At 38.5% G+C, this 17650-nt stretch overlaps 1 protein-coding gene across 9 annotated transcripts in view; it reads left to right on the top strand.

Moving 5' to 3' along the window:
- CDC14B (cell division cycle 14B) overlaps window positions 1–17650 on the top strand; it is a 105422-nt gene that overhangs the window by 79930 nt on the left and 7842 nt on the right. For 2 of the 9 annotated variants that reach the window (XM_059924444.1, XM_059924447.1), the window contains exons 10-14: window positions 432–570; window positions 743–902; window positions 1615–1712; window positions 12626–12742; window positions 17302–17449. In XM_059924444.1, coding sequence (XP_059780427.1) covers window positions 432–570; window positions 743–902; window positions 1615–1712; window positions 12626–12742; window positions 17302–17449 — 662 coding nt within the window. Of the gene's footprint in view, window positions 1–431; window positions 571–742; window positions 903–1614; window positions 1713–6171; window positions 6317–12625; window positions 12743–17301; window positions 17450–17650 lie in introns of those variants that run through there. The other 7 variants (XM_059924448.1, XM_059924451.1, XM_059924446.1 and 4 more) reach the window with 4 other exon arrangements.

The following is a 17650-nucleotide window of genomic DNA, read 5'->3' on the forward strand; positions in this document are numbered from 1 at the left end:
TCAAGCCCTCATCTGGGAAGATCCCACATGCTGTGGAGCAACTAAGCCCGTGTGCCACAATTACTGAGCCTGCGCTCCAGAGCCTGCGAGCCACAACTCCTGAAGCCCTGGCGCCTAGAGCCCGTGCTCTGCAACAAGAGAAGCCACTGCAGTGAGAAGCCCGTGCACTGCAACGAAGAGTAGCCCCCGCTCACCACAACTAGAGAAAGACCGCACACAGCAACAAAGACCCAATGTAGCCTAAAATAAAGAAAGAATAATAAAAACAAACAAACAAAAAAACTCTCCAGTTGATTGTACTGTGCATCAAAACATGTGAACCACTGTTGAGGGGAGCAGAATCATGGGAAGCTTTTTTAAAAAATTCTACCTGCCCAACGAAATTCTGGAGCACATGACACCAGGTCTCATTGGTTTGTTTATTTTCCTAGCTGGCCTTGGACGAACAGGCACTTTGATAGCCTGCTACATCATGAAGCATTACAGGATGACAGCAACCGAGGCCATTGCTTGGGTCAGAATCTGCAGACCTGGCTCAGTGATTGGACCTCAGCAACAATTTTTGATGATGTAAGTGGATGGAGAGCTTTTGTAATTCCTCAGGAATGCATGGGTCTGGAAAGTGATGGGAAGTAGAATTTTCCTTAGGCTCCAGTAACAGCAGATAGTCTAGTAGGAGAAAGTTGTTTGTATGTATCTTTCTGGAAGGCTGTATTTTGATATTGTTACTTAAATACTGTAGGAAACAGGCAAGCCTCTGGATGGAAGGTGACTATTTTCGTCAAAAGTTAAAGGGTCAGGAGAATGGAAAACACAGAGCAGCTGTCTCAAAACTCCTCTTGGCTGTTGATGACATTTCAATCAATGGGGTCGAGAATCAAGACAAGCAAGAACATGAACTGGTAATCGAACCACCCCCATCACACTGTTGTCATTGCTTTAAGTGCTGTTGAGAACTTTTTAGGGCATGGAGAAAATTGTAGATAAAAATAATAAAGCACATTTTGAGGGATTATCATCACACATTTTTTATACTTATAGCCCTCTCTAGGAACTTTTTAGTCAAAATAGTTAAAACGAGGTTATGTGTCCATAAAACTAAAGTTTATTTTTTGTTTACTCACAAGGCACTGGTGATAAAAAGAGGTATGTGAAGTACACTCTTTAGATGGACCTCGTGACACCCCTTTCCCCCATTTTTTTCCTATTTCATGGTAGCTGATTTAGGGAACCAATTGTTCTCAGATGGGGCACTTTAAAGAACCAAGAGTTTAGGGGGTAGCAGTACTATATTAAGTGGTGGTAAGTAGATTGTGAAATTTAAAAGAGAGTGTTTTCAATACTGAAAACCCATTATGCCTCTTCACTGTCAAAATGTTTTATAACAAGAGTGCTATTGGGTTCTTTGTCTATGAAAGTCAACTTTTGGTTGTCTCGAAATGTGTCCGGTACCTTTATTTTGAAAGCAGCAAAATATTTTAGAGTTCATCAGAATGTTGAAGTATATTTATATGTGTCTATGTATGATCTATATGGGTAAATGTAGCTGCTATGCTTCGCTGCATTAATAAGTACAGCTTAAATCGTTAGCTCAGTGTTTTTCTACTTACACAGTACAGTGATGACGACGAAATCAATGTAGTGACACAAGGTGATAGACTTCGAGCCCTGAAAAGCAGAAGACAATCAAAAACAAACGCTATTCCCCTCACGTGAGTCTGATTTCCTTCGTGTGGTTGTAGTTATTTAATTTGTGTATAAGGTCCTTCATGAGCATTTTTTCCTGTACATTTTCTCCATGGTTGCATGCCCATTATGCCACTTTGAAATGAATATCTACTTTATTTAAAATCTAAGGGTGTTGCCTAAGAAGCTCTTAGCTATCCTTTGATTATCTCTGTCTTCTGTTGCAACCTCGCTAGCTCATATAGACAGGAAAGCACTATTCGGAGTGATTTTTCTCCATGGATAATAACTGTCGACTAAAAAAATATTCACAGCCTAAAAGTTGAGAGTTATGTTTCATTTGGCGGAAATTTTTAGGACTTGAAGAAGCCCGGGAGGCAGCATCTCAAGTAACCCTGAGAGAACTGCTCCAAGGAGGTGAGGAGGGAGCCAGGATATATAGGAGTTTTGCAGCAAAGGTAGTCTGAATGTCAAAAGATTACCATTAATAAGAGAAAATAGATATCTCAAGTTAAGGAATTTAGCGCTTTTCTATGTATGGGAAGATGCAAGAGTCTGGGCTCACTGAAATAATTCCTTTGATATGCTCCTCAGCTATCTGGGGCCAGTATCTATGCTGAGTTTCCTCAGGGCTCACCATGGGGAGTAGGAGTGGCTGCAGCCTGATGGCTGCTAGATGGCAGGTATTCTTTCCTTCCTGAGTTCCCTTAGGGCTCACCAGCTCATTGTTGGCTTGTGGCTGTAATCACTGATGACTGTGACATCCTTTGTTTACTGATATGACACACAGTATTCCATTTCTCATAAACATGTTACATCCTCAAGAGAGTGACAGCAGATATAAACTGTAGAATAACTGTAGGTTTGTCCAGAGTTATTAAAATTGTGAATTTCTTTAAATTTACTACCGTATTACACATAATCTGTTTTGGTATGGTAAACTTTAATTAGTGGTGACATGGTGGCTTAATGTCATTATATTATTTTAAGTCAACAGTGAATTGATTAAACTATATTTTTGTATTAATTTTTTGTTGGAGGAATTTTTCAAGTTACAGAAGAAGGTTTAGTATGGAGATAGGAAGTTTTATAGTTATTGGGTTGTGTGTGTGTCCACTTATACTTGCTTCTGTAAGTGTTAGTCGGGATTCAATCTCATGGAACGTCCAGGATTGTTAGAAAGATATGTAGAATCAAAAACTTGACCATTGTACTTTTTTTCTAGGGTATTCTTTAGTAGATGCTCCCACCTATACCAATGGATTCCTTCCTTCTAGTACCTTTCATTGTGGGGTGGGTGCCAAATTTCACACCGCCCCCCTTTTTTGGTGATGGAGATAGGTCATCTTAGTATTCAGTAAGCATCCTGTAATATGGCAAGGACCTATGACATAGTAAATGGTTATGGCAGAGAAGAACAGGCCTTTTTAATTAAAAGTAGTTCTTCACTGGTATCTTCTCATAATCTTAAAATCCAAAGTAGAATTACACTTAAGGGATGTGTCATCATGGGCCACTGCCTTGGGAGATTCTTAAAAGACCCATAGAAAAGGAACGAGTTTTCCAAAATAAAGTGCCATGTGAATGAAAGGCATCAGTATTGATTATAGGCATTAATTAAGCATTCTCTTTGCTGTTTAGTTGTGCATTCAATCAACTAGAATGCTTTAAATAATTTATTTAATTCCAAATGCCATTTTGTTTTTAATTTCATTATAAGTCTTCATTTAAGGTCTTAATGGTTCTTTTTTTTTTTTTAGTTACTATTTTTTAAATTAGTTTATTTTTAATTTATTTTATCTTTGGCCATGTTAGGTCTTCATTGCTGCACGCGGGCTTTCTCTAGTTGCGGCAAGCGGGGGCTACTCTTCATTGCGGTGCACGGGCTTCAGTAGTTGTGGCACACGGGCTCAGTAGTTGTGGCGCACGGGCATAGTTGCTACACGGCATGTGGGATCTTCCTGGACCAGGGCTCAAACCCGTGTCCCCTGCATTGGCAAGTGGGTTCTTAACCACTGCGCCACCAGGGAAGCCCTTAATGGTTCTTTTTATTTAGAAATAGTATAGTCCCTCCAAATAATCATTCTGAAGCCAATTTTAGACAGGAGGAAATAGCTAGTGCCCTAGAGCAGTGCTTCTCAAACTTCAGTGTGCATTTGAGTCTCCTGGGAAGCTTGTTAAAATGCAGATAATGATCAGTGGGTCTGGGGTGCCATCTGATTCTGCATTTCTGGCAAGCTTCCAGGTGTTAAAGATGCTGCTGGTCCAGGGACCACACTTGGAATCACAAGCCCTAGAAAATGGATGATTTTGTGGGTTGCTTTTAGTCATGTCCAGATTTTTCGTTCTGTTTTTAAGAATCTGCAGCATCAGTTTATTTCTCAATAGCTTGTTGCCTTCTGTTCAAAAGTCAAGTTGGGAGTCAGGGATGGGAATTCTGCTTAGTCAAAGGTTCTTGAGTTCGATAGGGCTTATAGGAAATTTTCTGTAGTTACTCTGAGTCTGCTATCTTGTGAATATGTTTTATAAGAGTTCAAATCATTTGATGCTCCTTTCTAGAAAAATGAGACTATAAAAGTCTCTTCCATAGCTCATGGATTTGTGGAAACATAAAAGAAAACAATAAATGTAGACTAAAATTAGAAATATTGTTGGAAACCAAAGATGACACTAGATGCTATGACATTTATCTTGGTATGTGAGGTTCCCTGGGGTGGTAGTTGATGGATGGCTGAATGATAGTAACTAGCAAAGACCAGTGGAGGAAAGACCAGCCTCTGTGCTATCCATTTGCTTAGTTATCTATTTACAGCCCACCTTACCCTAAAAGGAGTAAAGAACACTGGCCCTTTGCTCTGAAGCACTCTTGGCATTCTTGGCATGTGTTAAAAGAATCTTTTTTTTTTTTTTTGGCCACGCCTTGCGACTTGTGGGATCTTAGTTCCCCTATCAGGGGTCGAACCTGGGTCCTCAGCAGTGAAAGTGTATTCCTAACCACTGGGACTGCCAGGGAATTCCCTAAAACAACCTTTTACTTGGTAAAAGTTTAAAAAAAAAGCTAGCTCAGGATTCCCTTTAATTGTAATTGTAATCCCCCCAAAAATAGAATAGTCCCCAAACCACCCTCTTCCCATACACACAATTAACAAGATTTTAGGTCACACTTTTAAAGGAAAAGCAAAATGCTAAAATTCTAAGCTCTTAATTATGCGTAAACACTGGGAGATTTAAGATTAGTCACAGCAGATTTTCCTTCCTTCTCCTTCCTTATCCCTTCCTGCTTTTTCAGACCCTCTTTGCTGTTACAGTCGTCTCATTTTTGCTCTATTTGTAGCTCTTTTGGCCCTAGAAGAGGAGGTCAACTGGAGATTTCCTTTCCTTCCCAAGTGTTTGTTGTTATTTTAGAAATATTTAAAAGTCCCCTGAGAGAGAGAGTTTGCAGCAGCAGCTTGGGTTGAAACATCTAAATTCAATTCCTGCCTCCTGATTTTGACCCATCTGTCAGTGTGGACATGTTATTTTGCTTCACTGTTGGTACTTAGCCAAATGAAAATGTAAGAGGGAAAGTTAATTAAAAATATATGCATACTGGTGATTCTTAAAAGAAAGTTATAGTACATAAAGTAATCCAGTCATTGGTTTCTGTTTTACAGTCAATATTTGGGGAGAATTAAGTGTTAGAAATTGTAAAATTGGTAATTTTGTCAGAGAGCTTGTCTGATCCTGACTACCATGAAGACAGGAAATTATGTAGCACCATGATCTTGAAGTGATCTTCAGGATAATGGCAAGTATATTATTGTCTGTGCTAAAACAGATTGGGTAGATTTTGTAACTTCATCCATGCTGCCTATCTTTCTGCATTGTGCTGATGATTTCTGCTAGGTTTGTTAGGGGCAAAGGAAATGATGCATGAAGAGTGGAAGTGCATCCTATGGGAACAGGTAAAAATACAGATATAGTTAGCCTTGAAAATCCCTTAAAACCACCTAAACAGTACAGTGTAGGTGGGTATGTTTCATCATTGAAAAATAATTCTCATGCCATGAGCTTTACTAGAGGAACAAATGAAAATCTATAAAGCAGACACAAGCCTGTGTCAGTTCAGGGCTTTTTTTGTTTGTTTGTCTGGTTGGTTTTGCCTCCTTTTTCTCTGTGATTTGGTTTTCTGTGTGCATATTGTGCTTTTTGAAGAATTTCAATCGCATAGCTACGACTCTAATTTCAGTATCATACAATTAAATTAACATGGGGTAGTTATCCAACTAGAGATTGGGTCTACTCTTTCTTTACCAAATATCAAATCTGTTTAAAACTGAAGACAGCATTTTTTTCCAACATAAAATGGCAAAATTTGATCCCTGTTTCCTGCTCCTTTGCATCGCAGGGTATCTAAAATTCACACGTGGCTTTATTTATTTATTATTTTATTTATTTTGGCTTCCCAATTTGAACATCTGTTCTTTCCCCTTCGCCCCTTTCCAGATGTTCCCTAGCTGTGCTGACCTCTGCACTGTGTAGTGTTGTCATCTGGTGGATTGTTTGTGACTACATTCTCCCCATCCTGCTATTCTGTCTCGATGGTTTAAGAACACAGTAGCCATCAGGACCCTTGACAGATAGCTGCTGTGTAAGTGTCCCATTCCACTTCTCTACTAGTGCTCACCTCTGGTGTCCAGTGTGTTTCTCATGATGCATGTTTTTCTCACTATCAGCTCTTCTAGCTTTGTTGATTTGCCTTTTTTCAAAGGTTCTTATTCTGAATCATTGCACTTCATGGGTTGGTGGCAGGGAAGGAAGTCTTCTCTGTTACTTTCATACCAGGGATATTAAAAGTAACACGCTTCGTTTAAGATGTGCTTACTCTTAACAGATTTTTTGAAATAGCAATTTATGATGACAATGACGTAGTTTCTTTTTCTTATCAAAAATGTATAGTTAGTTTGGGGTAATTGGGGTGGTTTTCTTTCAATCAGTTGTCTGTACAACTTTCCTCTGGTTTTCTAGAGTAAATATCGTTAATATATCCTTTCCAATCTAGCAAAAAGAATTTTCCCACTGGTTTTCTGCTGTTAGTAAAGACTTTGTTTTGTAGCCATGAGGTCTAGTGAGCATTGCATCCTTTTTCACCTCTGATTCTGCCATTGTACACGGTGCTCTCTCAGCAGGCACCTGCTTCCCTAATAAATCTTCTGTCTTGAGTATGCAGAATTTTCTCCTCTACCTCGTTTCACTTCCTCCCCTTTAGGGAATACAGTTAAGTATAGTTTTCAACACTTGGTGTTGAATGAAGATAGGAAAGCAGAGAAAACTGGAGTCCCTTGTTTATGTTTGTGTTTTCACATGACAGGCACTGTGCTCCTTTTTCCTTCCCACTTTCCTCCTTTCCCAAAAGTAACTAGAATGCTTTTATTAGGTTAATAGAGGCAGAATTTGTATTCTCTTGATACCTTTCGTCATTAAATGAATACCTTCACAGTGAAGAGACTCCTTTTCTGCAGAAGAATGTGGCAAGAAGCTTTCCGGGAACATCATGTTAAGACCAAGAGCACAGAAAGGAGGGTGTATCCTGTGAGACTGTGGTTCACCATTACCCTCTTACGTCTAGGCTGCATTCTTTTTTTCTCTGAAACTTTTTCTTTAGCTCAAATTTTAAGAATTTCTTGTCTTGTTCCAACTTGGACTTGGGAGTTATAAAGGAATACAAAAGTGCCTTCTAGGATCTCCTCCAAAGTAAAATTCCATTGCAACCAACTCTAGTACTTTGTGGTTCGTTGAATGTTTTCAAATGGCTAGAAAAGATTTAAAAAACTAGCAGATGCCATTCTTTTCAAAATTAAGGAAAAGCTGCTTAACATGAACCTATATATGACATTTTTAAAAAATCTTATTAATACAAGCTTATTACATAGGCACATATGCTATGTTTCTGATACGGATTATCCCTTCAGGTGTTTTGTTCCTTTACTTCTCTTATTGAGCCTAGATTTCACACATTTGGACTCAGGGCCATCACACACTGCATAGATTTATTCTTCTCAAACTATTCCGAGTGGCAATTTCAAACAGGTGGAGTCATTGCTAATGATGTTTAGGCATTTCATGGTTGTATTATTTTTTGCTGGGTAAGTTTAAAAAATGGTCTCTATCAGGCTCTTTTCTTTTTAATATTCTATGTAAGACATAACGTTTTTTGTTATTACTGACATTTGCCATTGTATTTCTAGCCCAAAGCAGAGTATTCACTTTAGCCTACCCTGATTAATTTGGAATTTACAGAAACAAAAGCTTTCAACAATAACAATAATGTAAACAGATATAATCCTTATAATTATCCTTTGAGGTGACTACTCATGGGCACTGTTGTTGACATTCACCTCTATTGGCTGATGATGTAGCATCGCCTGATAGGTTGTTTCCTGGCATGCCTGGAGAGCTTCCTTATAACAGCACTTCACATGCTGCTTCAGACCTTTTAGACAGTGGGAAAGGCATCTCTGCAGGTTGCAGGGCCTCAGGCCTATCATTTTGCAGGCTCTTTTTGTATCAGTGGTGGACAACCAGTGTAAATAGTGCATGGTTGAGCTGATGGATTCTCTTCTTGGAATGAACATTTATTTTCAAAGTACTTTGTGACTTGATAGGTGAGAGACCTGGCTTTTCAATTTTTTGCTTTGCCTCAAGTTGCAGATATCTTTGTATCCAAAATCGGAAAATATTGGGCCTCAAAAGATACTGCAGAGAAGAAAACGAACTCTAGTATGGGCAAGAGATAGAAGGTAGGACTGAGGGTTCTATCAGGAAAAGATGGAAAGGAGAAATGACATTTGCTGAATGTTGTCCTGCAGGGCCATGTGATTGGCCTAGTGTGCAAGGTGGGGGTTAGTGATTTCCCACATCCCTGTGGCAGAGTGAATACTTCACACGTTTGCTAGCTTAACCCACCTTAGGGTGTTAACTTGTAGGATATCTCAGGTAATATCTAAGTGTAGTTGCTGTGTTTCCTTCCCACTTTATTGATGCATAACCTACAGATGTAATAACTGCTCTGTTTTTAATGCAAATAACTGGTGACCTGAATCTTTACTGATGAGATTAATGCATTTCAAATTTCTGTCATGCTCTCATTTTCAAAATTGCACATAAATTATTAGCTATTAATAGTATATTACTACCCAAAGCAATCTACAGATTCAATGCAATCCCTATCAAACTACCACTGGCATTTTTCACAGAACTAGAACAAAAAATTTCACAATTTGTATGGAAACACAAAAGACCCCGAATAGCCAAAGCAATCTTGAGAACGAAAAATGGAGCTGGAGGAATCAGGCTCCCTGACTTCAGACTATATTACAAAGCTACAGTAATCAAGACAGTTTGGTACTGGCACAAAAACAGAAACATAGATCAATGGAACAGGATAGAAAGCCCAGAGATAAACCCACGCACATATGGTCACCTTATCTTTGATAAAGGAGGCAAGCATATACAGTGGAGAAAAGACAGCCTCTTCAATAAGTGGTGCTGGGAAAACTGGACAGATACATGTAAAAGTATGAAATTAGAACACTCCCTGACACCATACACAAAAATAAACTCAAAATGGATTAAAGACCTAAGTGTAAGGCCGGACACTATCAAACTCTTAGAGGAAAACATAGGCAGAACACTCTATGACATAAATCACAGCAAGATCCTTTTTGACCCAGCTCCTAGAGAAATGGAAATAAAAACACAAATAAACAAATGGGACCTAATGAAACTTAAAAGCTTTTGCACAGCAAAGGAAACCATAAACAAGACCAAAAGACAACCCTCAGAATGGGAGAAAATATTTGCAAATGAAGCAACTGACAAAGGATTAATCTCCAAGATTTACAGGCAGCTCATGCAGCTCAATTACAAAAAAACAAACAACCCAATCCAAAAATGGGCAGAAGACCTAAATAGACGTTTCTCCAAAGAAGATATACAGATTGCCAACAGACACCTGAAAGAATGCTCAACATCATTAATCATTAGAGAAATGCAAGTCAAAACTACAATGAGATATCATCTCACATGGGTCAGAATGGCCATCATCAAAAAATCTAGAAACAATAAATGCTGGAGAGGGTGTGGAGAAAAGGGAACCCTCTTGCACTGTTGGTGGGAATGTAAATTGATACAGCCACTATGGAGAACAGTATGGAGGTTCCTTAAAAAACTAAAAATAGAACTACCGTATGACCCAGCAATCCCACTACTGGGCATATACCCTGAGAAAACCATAATTCAAAAAGAGTCATGTACCAAAATGTTCATTGCAGCTCTATTTACAATAGCCAGGACATGGAAGCAACCTAAGTGTCCATCATCGGATGAATGGATAAAGAAGATGTGGCACATATATACAATGGAATATTAGCCATAAAAAGAAATGAAATGGAGGTACTTGTAGTGAGGTGGATGGAGTTAGAGTCTGTCATACAGAGTGAAGTAAGTCAGAAAGAGAAAAACAAATACAGTATCCTAACCCATATATATGGAATCTAAGGAAAAAAAAAAAAAGGTCATGAAGAACCTAGTGGCAAGACGGGAATAAAGACACAGACCTACTAGAGAATGGACTTGAGGCTATGGGGAGGGGTAGGGGTAAGATGTGACAGGGTGAGAGAGTGGCATGGACATATATACACTACCAAATGTAAAATAGATAGCTAGTGGGAAGCAGCCGCATAGCACAGGGAGATCAGCTCGGTGCTTTGTGACCACCTAGAGGGGTGGGATAGGGAGGGTGGGAGGGAGGGAGATGCAAGAGGGAAGAGATATGGGAACATATGTATATGTATAACTGATTCACTTTGTTATAAAGCAGAAACTAACACAACATTGTAAAATAATTATACTCCAATAAAGATGTTTAAAAAAAAATAGTATATTACTTCACATGAATTGTTTACACTAATTTTATAGAGAAATAAGTACTTTTAAAAGGATGTTTCCTATCAGCCTAAAATATGATTTAGCAGTAATTTCTTCTTTTGAATAGTATTTAAACATAATAGCTAACTTAAGAAATCAGGAGGTAAATATCCTAAGCAGGCAATGTATTGGCTCTTGTTTTTTTCCTCATATTAATGATTTTACAGTGTGATAGTTGATACTTTTGACCATAAGTGGCCTCAAATTATTTGAAAAGTAGATGTTGTATTTCAAAAAAAAAGCCAACAGGAGTCTCATTTTCTCCATTTGTAAAAAATGGAGATAAAACTCATGAACCTCACTGAGTGGGTGAGAGGCCTCGGGACAGTAGTGGCAGCACCAAGCCCTGGGCCTGGGCCTTCGAAATAGCAATGGAAGCATTGCAGTTTGTTTTTTTTAATGAAAAATTCTAGATTCACATTCTTAACAGAGACAACTAAATATTTCCTCTTCACTTTATAAAATCAGAAAGAATTTAAAAATAAATCCTTGTTTTCAAGGATAGAATTTATATGCCAGGGCAGTTGGTACCCTCTTAGATAATATAATTATGTCTGCATATACATTTTCTGTTTTGTTGAAACAGTCAACATTTAGGATGATAAAACTTTATCAGAAATCCTGAATCAAGCATTGGCTCATTTACCCAGGATCAGTTTCCCTCAGTGAGATTGAAGGCCTGATTCATAAGACTTTCAGAAATGGTTCTTGGATAAAGAGAAACAGCTAGGCTAGGAGTTCCCCTCCCTCAGCCTTCTACTCCTCTCCCCCAAATGGCTCGAAAACCACTGACCTCCAGACTTCTGCTCTGGTGCAGTACAACCCATTGTTTTTTTAGTGATGAGAAGTTAGTATTTTACTAAATGTTGAATATCCTATGGTTTGAGTAATATTAAGATTATAAGAATTTACTACATTTTAAGGACCTGGCTTTGGTTATTAACTAATGTGGTGTTAACACAGGCATAGGAGGTAGGACTGACTGCTAGTTCGTTGTAATGGTTTCTTTTTACGCATGAGCTGGGTTCTCATAAGTTGTTGTTGGCTATCTCACCTTTATGTTTGGATATGAGAGGAGAAAGCTTTTTAAAGTATTTTCTCTCAAAGATAAATAAAAGTTGAGTATATGTAAATGTGTATGTATGCAGTTCAGTGTTTTAGTCATTATCTCTTGAAGAAAAGAATTGCTTGTAAAATTTTTTGGTGTTTTCTGCTGTTGTCCCTCTGACAATTCAGTGAGGAATTTTAAAACACCCTCTACTTTTGAACAGGTATTCTGTGTGGGCTTTATCTGAGGGTGTTCTTTCTGATTCATGAATTTGCCTCCTGGGCAGTCTACTCCCATAGGTCTCAGTTCCTTGAGATGTCTAGAGTTTAATTAAATCAAGTTTCACAAAATTTAAACAGCTTCACTTTAATGGTACTGGGTGACTTTGTAAGTGGTTGTAAGCCAGCCCAAAAAATTCTGTTTGAACATACTTCTAAAATTTGAAATGTTATAAAAAATTACTGTTGATTTGATGTCTATTGCTTGTACTTCCATCTCTGAAGAGTGAATACTGTATGTATATTTATATTCGTAGTCTTTAGAATTTGGGGCTTTTAAATGATTTCTTGTTTTCATGACTAGAATTCTGAGAATTTATTTTTACTTTGGGGCACAAAAATTTGTCTTACTGATTGATTTCTTTGGTGTGGGAATTGCTTGACATGCCAGGTCATTTCATTTTCCAAAAGCAAAGTTCTTTGGTTATCTTTGTGTAAACCTTCATAGGGAAATGAGGTGCTTTATTTCAAAAGACCTTGATGTAAAAGTGTGTTTCAAATTTTTTTTTTGGCAAATGTGTTTATGGAAAATCCTTTCCGTTCTCAAGAAAATAATTTGCACTAAAGTGCAAAAGTGCCTTCCTCTGTCAAGTATTTGCACATTGCTTCAGTGAATATAATGTTATCTTTTTTCAACTGTTTTCAGAGTAATTCTTCAGTCCAGTGTTCAGAGCTGTAAAACATCTGAACCTAACATTTCTGGCAGTGCAGGCATTACTAAAAGAACCACCAGATCTGCTTCAAGAAAAAGCAGTTTTAAAAGGTGAGAAAAGAATCCTACTCTTCTGAAATGTTCTAAGCATTGGTTTTCCAGTTTAGTCTTCTGGAGATAGAAATGAAGACAGGAGAAAGCAGAGTCCCTGTGGCAGGAAATTAATCAAAAATGTTTGACTTGTTCATCATCTAAGACAATCTGGACCATTTTAATTTGGGGTTTTGTTTTGTTTTTTTTACAGAGGTGATTCTCAACACTGGAAATGTGGTCTCTGGGTCATAATATGGGAAAGTTGAGAATGCTGTACTTCTAAGTTCTTAAATTAAGAACTTCCAAAGCTCTCTGTCAGGACTTGGAGGAAATCTTTCTGTCTGTGTATCAGATCCAGCATAATTGTTGGAGAATTAGTTGCAAATAAGTGTGATGGTGGAAAAATGAGAACTCTCTTGAGTTTGGGATCCTTCTTTACCTAGTGACTATCCTCTTGTCCACAGTCTATATATACCCAAGGGCGCTAGCTTTTTCACTTTCTGGCCCAGCATCTTTCACTTCCTTCATTAATAGAGGCTTTCACAAAAAAATGGACATGTTCTGTGACCAAATCCATTACTCACCATTGTTTTTGGTTGTTTATCATGAACTGAGACATTTCATTTTTAACATATTCCAAAAACAGATCCACTTTTAGGGGAGAGCAGATTGCCCACTTCCTATCATCTCAGGAGGGATAGGCAGGCAGGCACCTTTTTTGTGTTTGTGTATCTTTGCCTTGAGCTGGCAACCCATGCGGTCCTGAGCATGACAGTACCGTGCTCAGGGCACAGTGTTGTCTTATAGACACCACAAGCAACCTGAAGGTAATCTGAACCAGACTTTAAAACGTCCTTCACAGTTTTCCTTGCTTCTTTTTGACTTCCCTGCCCTCAGATCTTTGAGGCTTTGGGCCTGCGTTGACCTTCAGTGCTAAGGTAGTCTCCGGTGCAGTCCCACGGCAGCCTGTGTCGTGGGGGACTCACTGACAATCTAGAGGGCTCTGTGTATTTTGCTTTTGTAAGGAATTGTTCCATTCTGCCACTCTCCTTCTTTGCTGATTCTTTTGTACAGTTTTACTACAATCTTTTACTTGCCTGAGAACGTGATAGTGCCTCAATACAAGTATTTGAGAATTGGGCACTGACTCATGATTTTAGGGTTTAAAACTTTTTATTAGAAAGGTATCAAATATTCATACTCTTTTTACTCTAATTCACTGAGAAGAATATTAGAGAAATACTGACAAAAAGTCAGATTTAGGTACATTATAACATAATATCAGAATGTTATTTATAATAGTAAGAAATAGGAAATGATTGATGAATTCTGCCAAATGAATCGAGAGTCACATTTTCAAAGGAAAGTTAATGACCTGGGTTAATTGCTCATGGAGCAATAAGTGAAAAGGGCTACACATAAAAATTATGAAGTATTGCTCTAATTTTGTAAATGTAAAATATACTTTATATATATATGTGTAAAAGAGTATAGATGTGTAAATATTTATAAGCTTAAATATTTATAGATGTGGACATTTCTATTGGATTGGCCAAAAAGTTCGTTCGGGTTTTTCCGTAACATCTTACCCAAAAACCCAAAAGAACTTTTTGGCCAACCCAATATATATGTAGAGAAGTAAGATAAAGGAAAAATATGCCATAACACTAACAGTTCTTCTGGTTGGTAGGACATTTGGGGATTTTTTTTCTTTTTTTTATCATTTTCTTTTTTTCTAACTTTTCTACAATAAATGAGGGGAAATGCGAGGTTTTTTAACTTTGACACTTTTATGTAAATTAAATTATTAAAAATTCAAATAAAGAGCCTGCTGTTGATGATAATTAGACATGTTTTGAATGGACATATTCTTTTCAGACTTCTATCACATCCGAGTGTGTTTTGCACATTTAATTCTGCTTTCTGCTTTTCTGGATGGCGCTCTGCAGGTTTCAGAGGAGTTGGCTAGAGTCCTGGAGCCGGGATTGCACTTGCCCGGTCACACCCCGTTCCTCTTAGGGTGTGACCCTATGGCAGTTTTTCCATCTAGGTCTTGTCTAGTGATCTAAGCTTGTGCTTCTCAGCAGAGGTGGTTCCTGATTGCGGTGAGCATCTGCCTGAGGTCCCTGGACTTGTTGCTTTGAGGGCTCTAAAGTAGAGTTCAGACTGAATAGCTTGACCAAATATTGAAATGGGCCAAAGAAAGCAGTTTTCAGGCATTCGAGATAGTGCTGAAAACTAAAAAGACTTCTTCTAAATTCTGAAATGGACTTTCAGAGATTTGGAGGGGCAAAGAAGTAAAACAACGAGAGTTAATTGGGTTTCACAGTGCTTTTAACCACGCCCTCCATGCCAGGTCTCCTTTACCTCTTTCTGGGCTTTGGCCTGTATTGACATCACCTTAACTGTGACCACATACAGCTCACAAGAGAAAGGCAAATATGTTATGCACAGGTCCCATTCCCTGCTTCTAGGAAATAATGGGACTCGCACCCAAGGTGTAGCCTGAAGTTTTTGTCCTATGGGATAGTATTCGTTTTTGGTTGGAGGGTAGTGAGAGAATTAACACAATTGTACATAATCTGATTCAGGACAAAACAATATGAGCTAAGACTGTTGAGTAATTTTAAAGTATTGAATAGAAATCTTTTCTTTGAACAGCAATACACACACACACACGCACACACAAAATAGTACACCATTTTTACACCATTTCCATGTACATTCATAAACACTTGCAAGGAGCCAGGGTTGCCAGTCTGCTGTCATTCCCATTTGTGAGGCCTTCTCTCTTGCAGGTTGATGTTGTTTGCACGTCATCATCATCATCTCTATTGTGCCATAGAACTTGACCTTTCATTTCCATGTTCTATTCTACTCTTCGAGGCTTTCCAGGATGAAGACCTCACCAAAATTCACTTTCCATTGATTTGTCTCTTTTGATTTTTGACAGTTTACTGAGAGGCTTTACATCTTTGAAGAACTTTTCCACAAACATGTTAAAAGAGCAGTTATTTGGAGACTGAAAAAATAGGAGTGTTGGCATAAGTATTTGTTGTTGGGAAGAATTGCCACCATGTTTCTCTCATGGCAGGTGATTGATTATTCTCCCATGTATCCATTGAACATTAGCCACATCTAAGCTTAAATTGTGGGTGACAAGCTCTGCTCTGGCGCCGCTGTGGCAGTTCAGGCACGGAAACACTGGAGTGTCTGGTGGCGGATGGGGTGCTGAGAGGGGTCTGTGTAGCACCGTCCTCATCCCCTTCCTTAAGTCCAGAGAAGTAAATTAATGGGCTTCTACACCTCCCACTTCCTGTTAGAGCTAGAAACCCATTTTAATGTTTCTGTTTTAATCATTAATCCACTGAAGAACCAGCTAAATAGAATTGGCCCATTTTTCAGTGTTGTTGTATCAACTCTGAAGAGCTCCCTGAGAATGAGTCTCGAACATTTCATCATCGAGCCTCCGATTGAGAACCTGTAGCCACCTCATTTGATGTCATTCAATTCGGTTCATGTCTTTACACTGCTCACCCATTGAGTGCATGTTTCTGTAAGCTTATGCTGTTTCTTTGGGGCAGTCTTTTGTTTCTTTTTTTAAAAAATTATAACTTCATTTGTTTCCTAAGAAAACTGTCATGTATAAGTGCCTTTTTTATTCCAAGTTGCATCATTGGGAACCATCACTTTCTGCTCCACCTGCCAAACCAAACCAATGTTCATTGCTTTGGGGTATTTTGTACCTAATTATTCATAGTTTGGAGGAAGATAAATGCTCAGGCTCTTTCTTCAGCCTCTGAAACCATGAGTCTCTTCACAAGCCCTTCAGTTGGCGTTAACTACATTTAGGACTTTGGCTTTTTAAGTCTTCTCATTTGTGACGTTTGCCATCATCATACCTGTCACTGCTTCTTGTTCCTTAGAGTCTCAGATCTCAGTGTCTGTTCCATCACCTCTGGGCTTTAATTCTTTGTCATTGCTATTATGTTTAAAAACTATATCACTGTAGAAGCCCCAGAATGTTGTACCTAAATACTCTTTTATGCTGGTTACCTCTGTTCTTTTAAAATATTAATCTCCCTTTGAAATTTCAGATATTTTCCCTCTTGGCTCCACCAACTAACCTGGACCTTTATACTCAATACTCTATTGGGGGCTCGGAAAACTAAATGTTTGATTCAGCTGAGCTGCTCTGATAGAGCACCATTATCATCATCCAAGTGAGGCTCACCTCCAGATTGGAATTGGTTTCTCTCTTTTCTTTTGCTTTAGTTGTTCTCTGAAAGTTGCTATTTAGTTGAAAGTTAAAGTGATCAGTTGGGGAAGGAAAGAAAGGAGGTAGGGTGAAGATCAATGTAGGTCAATTATTCACGAACAGAAAAGGGTCGGCGGCTGTCCCCTTGCAGCTGTGCAGCAGTGCGGAGCAAGGTGGGAGCAGGTGCGGGGTGCCTGCTGCACTCTGCTAAACTGGAAACTGCTTGCTGTGCCCCAGCTTTTTCTGTGACCGACTTCTGGCTTTGGAAATAATCAAGTAACACTTCTTTATCTTTTCGTTCTTTCCACTTTTCCCACAGCCTGATTCCTCAGAGGGAAAGAAGGAAAAGGAATGCTTTGCAACAAATGCCCTTAATGGCATTATGGTACTCTCATTGCTCGGCTGCTTTTGCCCTCCCTTCTTTTTTTATTGTTTTTTTATTGTTTTTTAATTTTTTGCAGAACTGAACCTTTTTCTGCTCTGCCTCTTCTCTCCTGTTTGTCTTTACTTTACGGTTGATATTGTACTGTCTTTTCCAAAGTATCTGTCATTAAAGAATTATACAAAGTGTACACTTTTTAGCATGTCAATATTTTTATTATGTTGCCTTCCTTGTCTTTGATAACTACATATGGGACACTTAAAAGCCTTCATGGTAAAATCCTTTC

This window comes from Balaenoptera ricei, chromosome 6, assembly GCF_028023285.1.
Source record: "Balaenoptera ricei isolate mBalRic1 chromosome 6, mBalRic1.hap2, whole genome shotgun sequence".
In the NCBI taxonomy this organism is placed as follows: domain Eukaryota; kingdom Metazoa; phylum Chordata; class Mammalia; order Artiodactyla; family Balaenopteridae; genus Balaenoptera; species Balaenoptera ricei.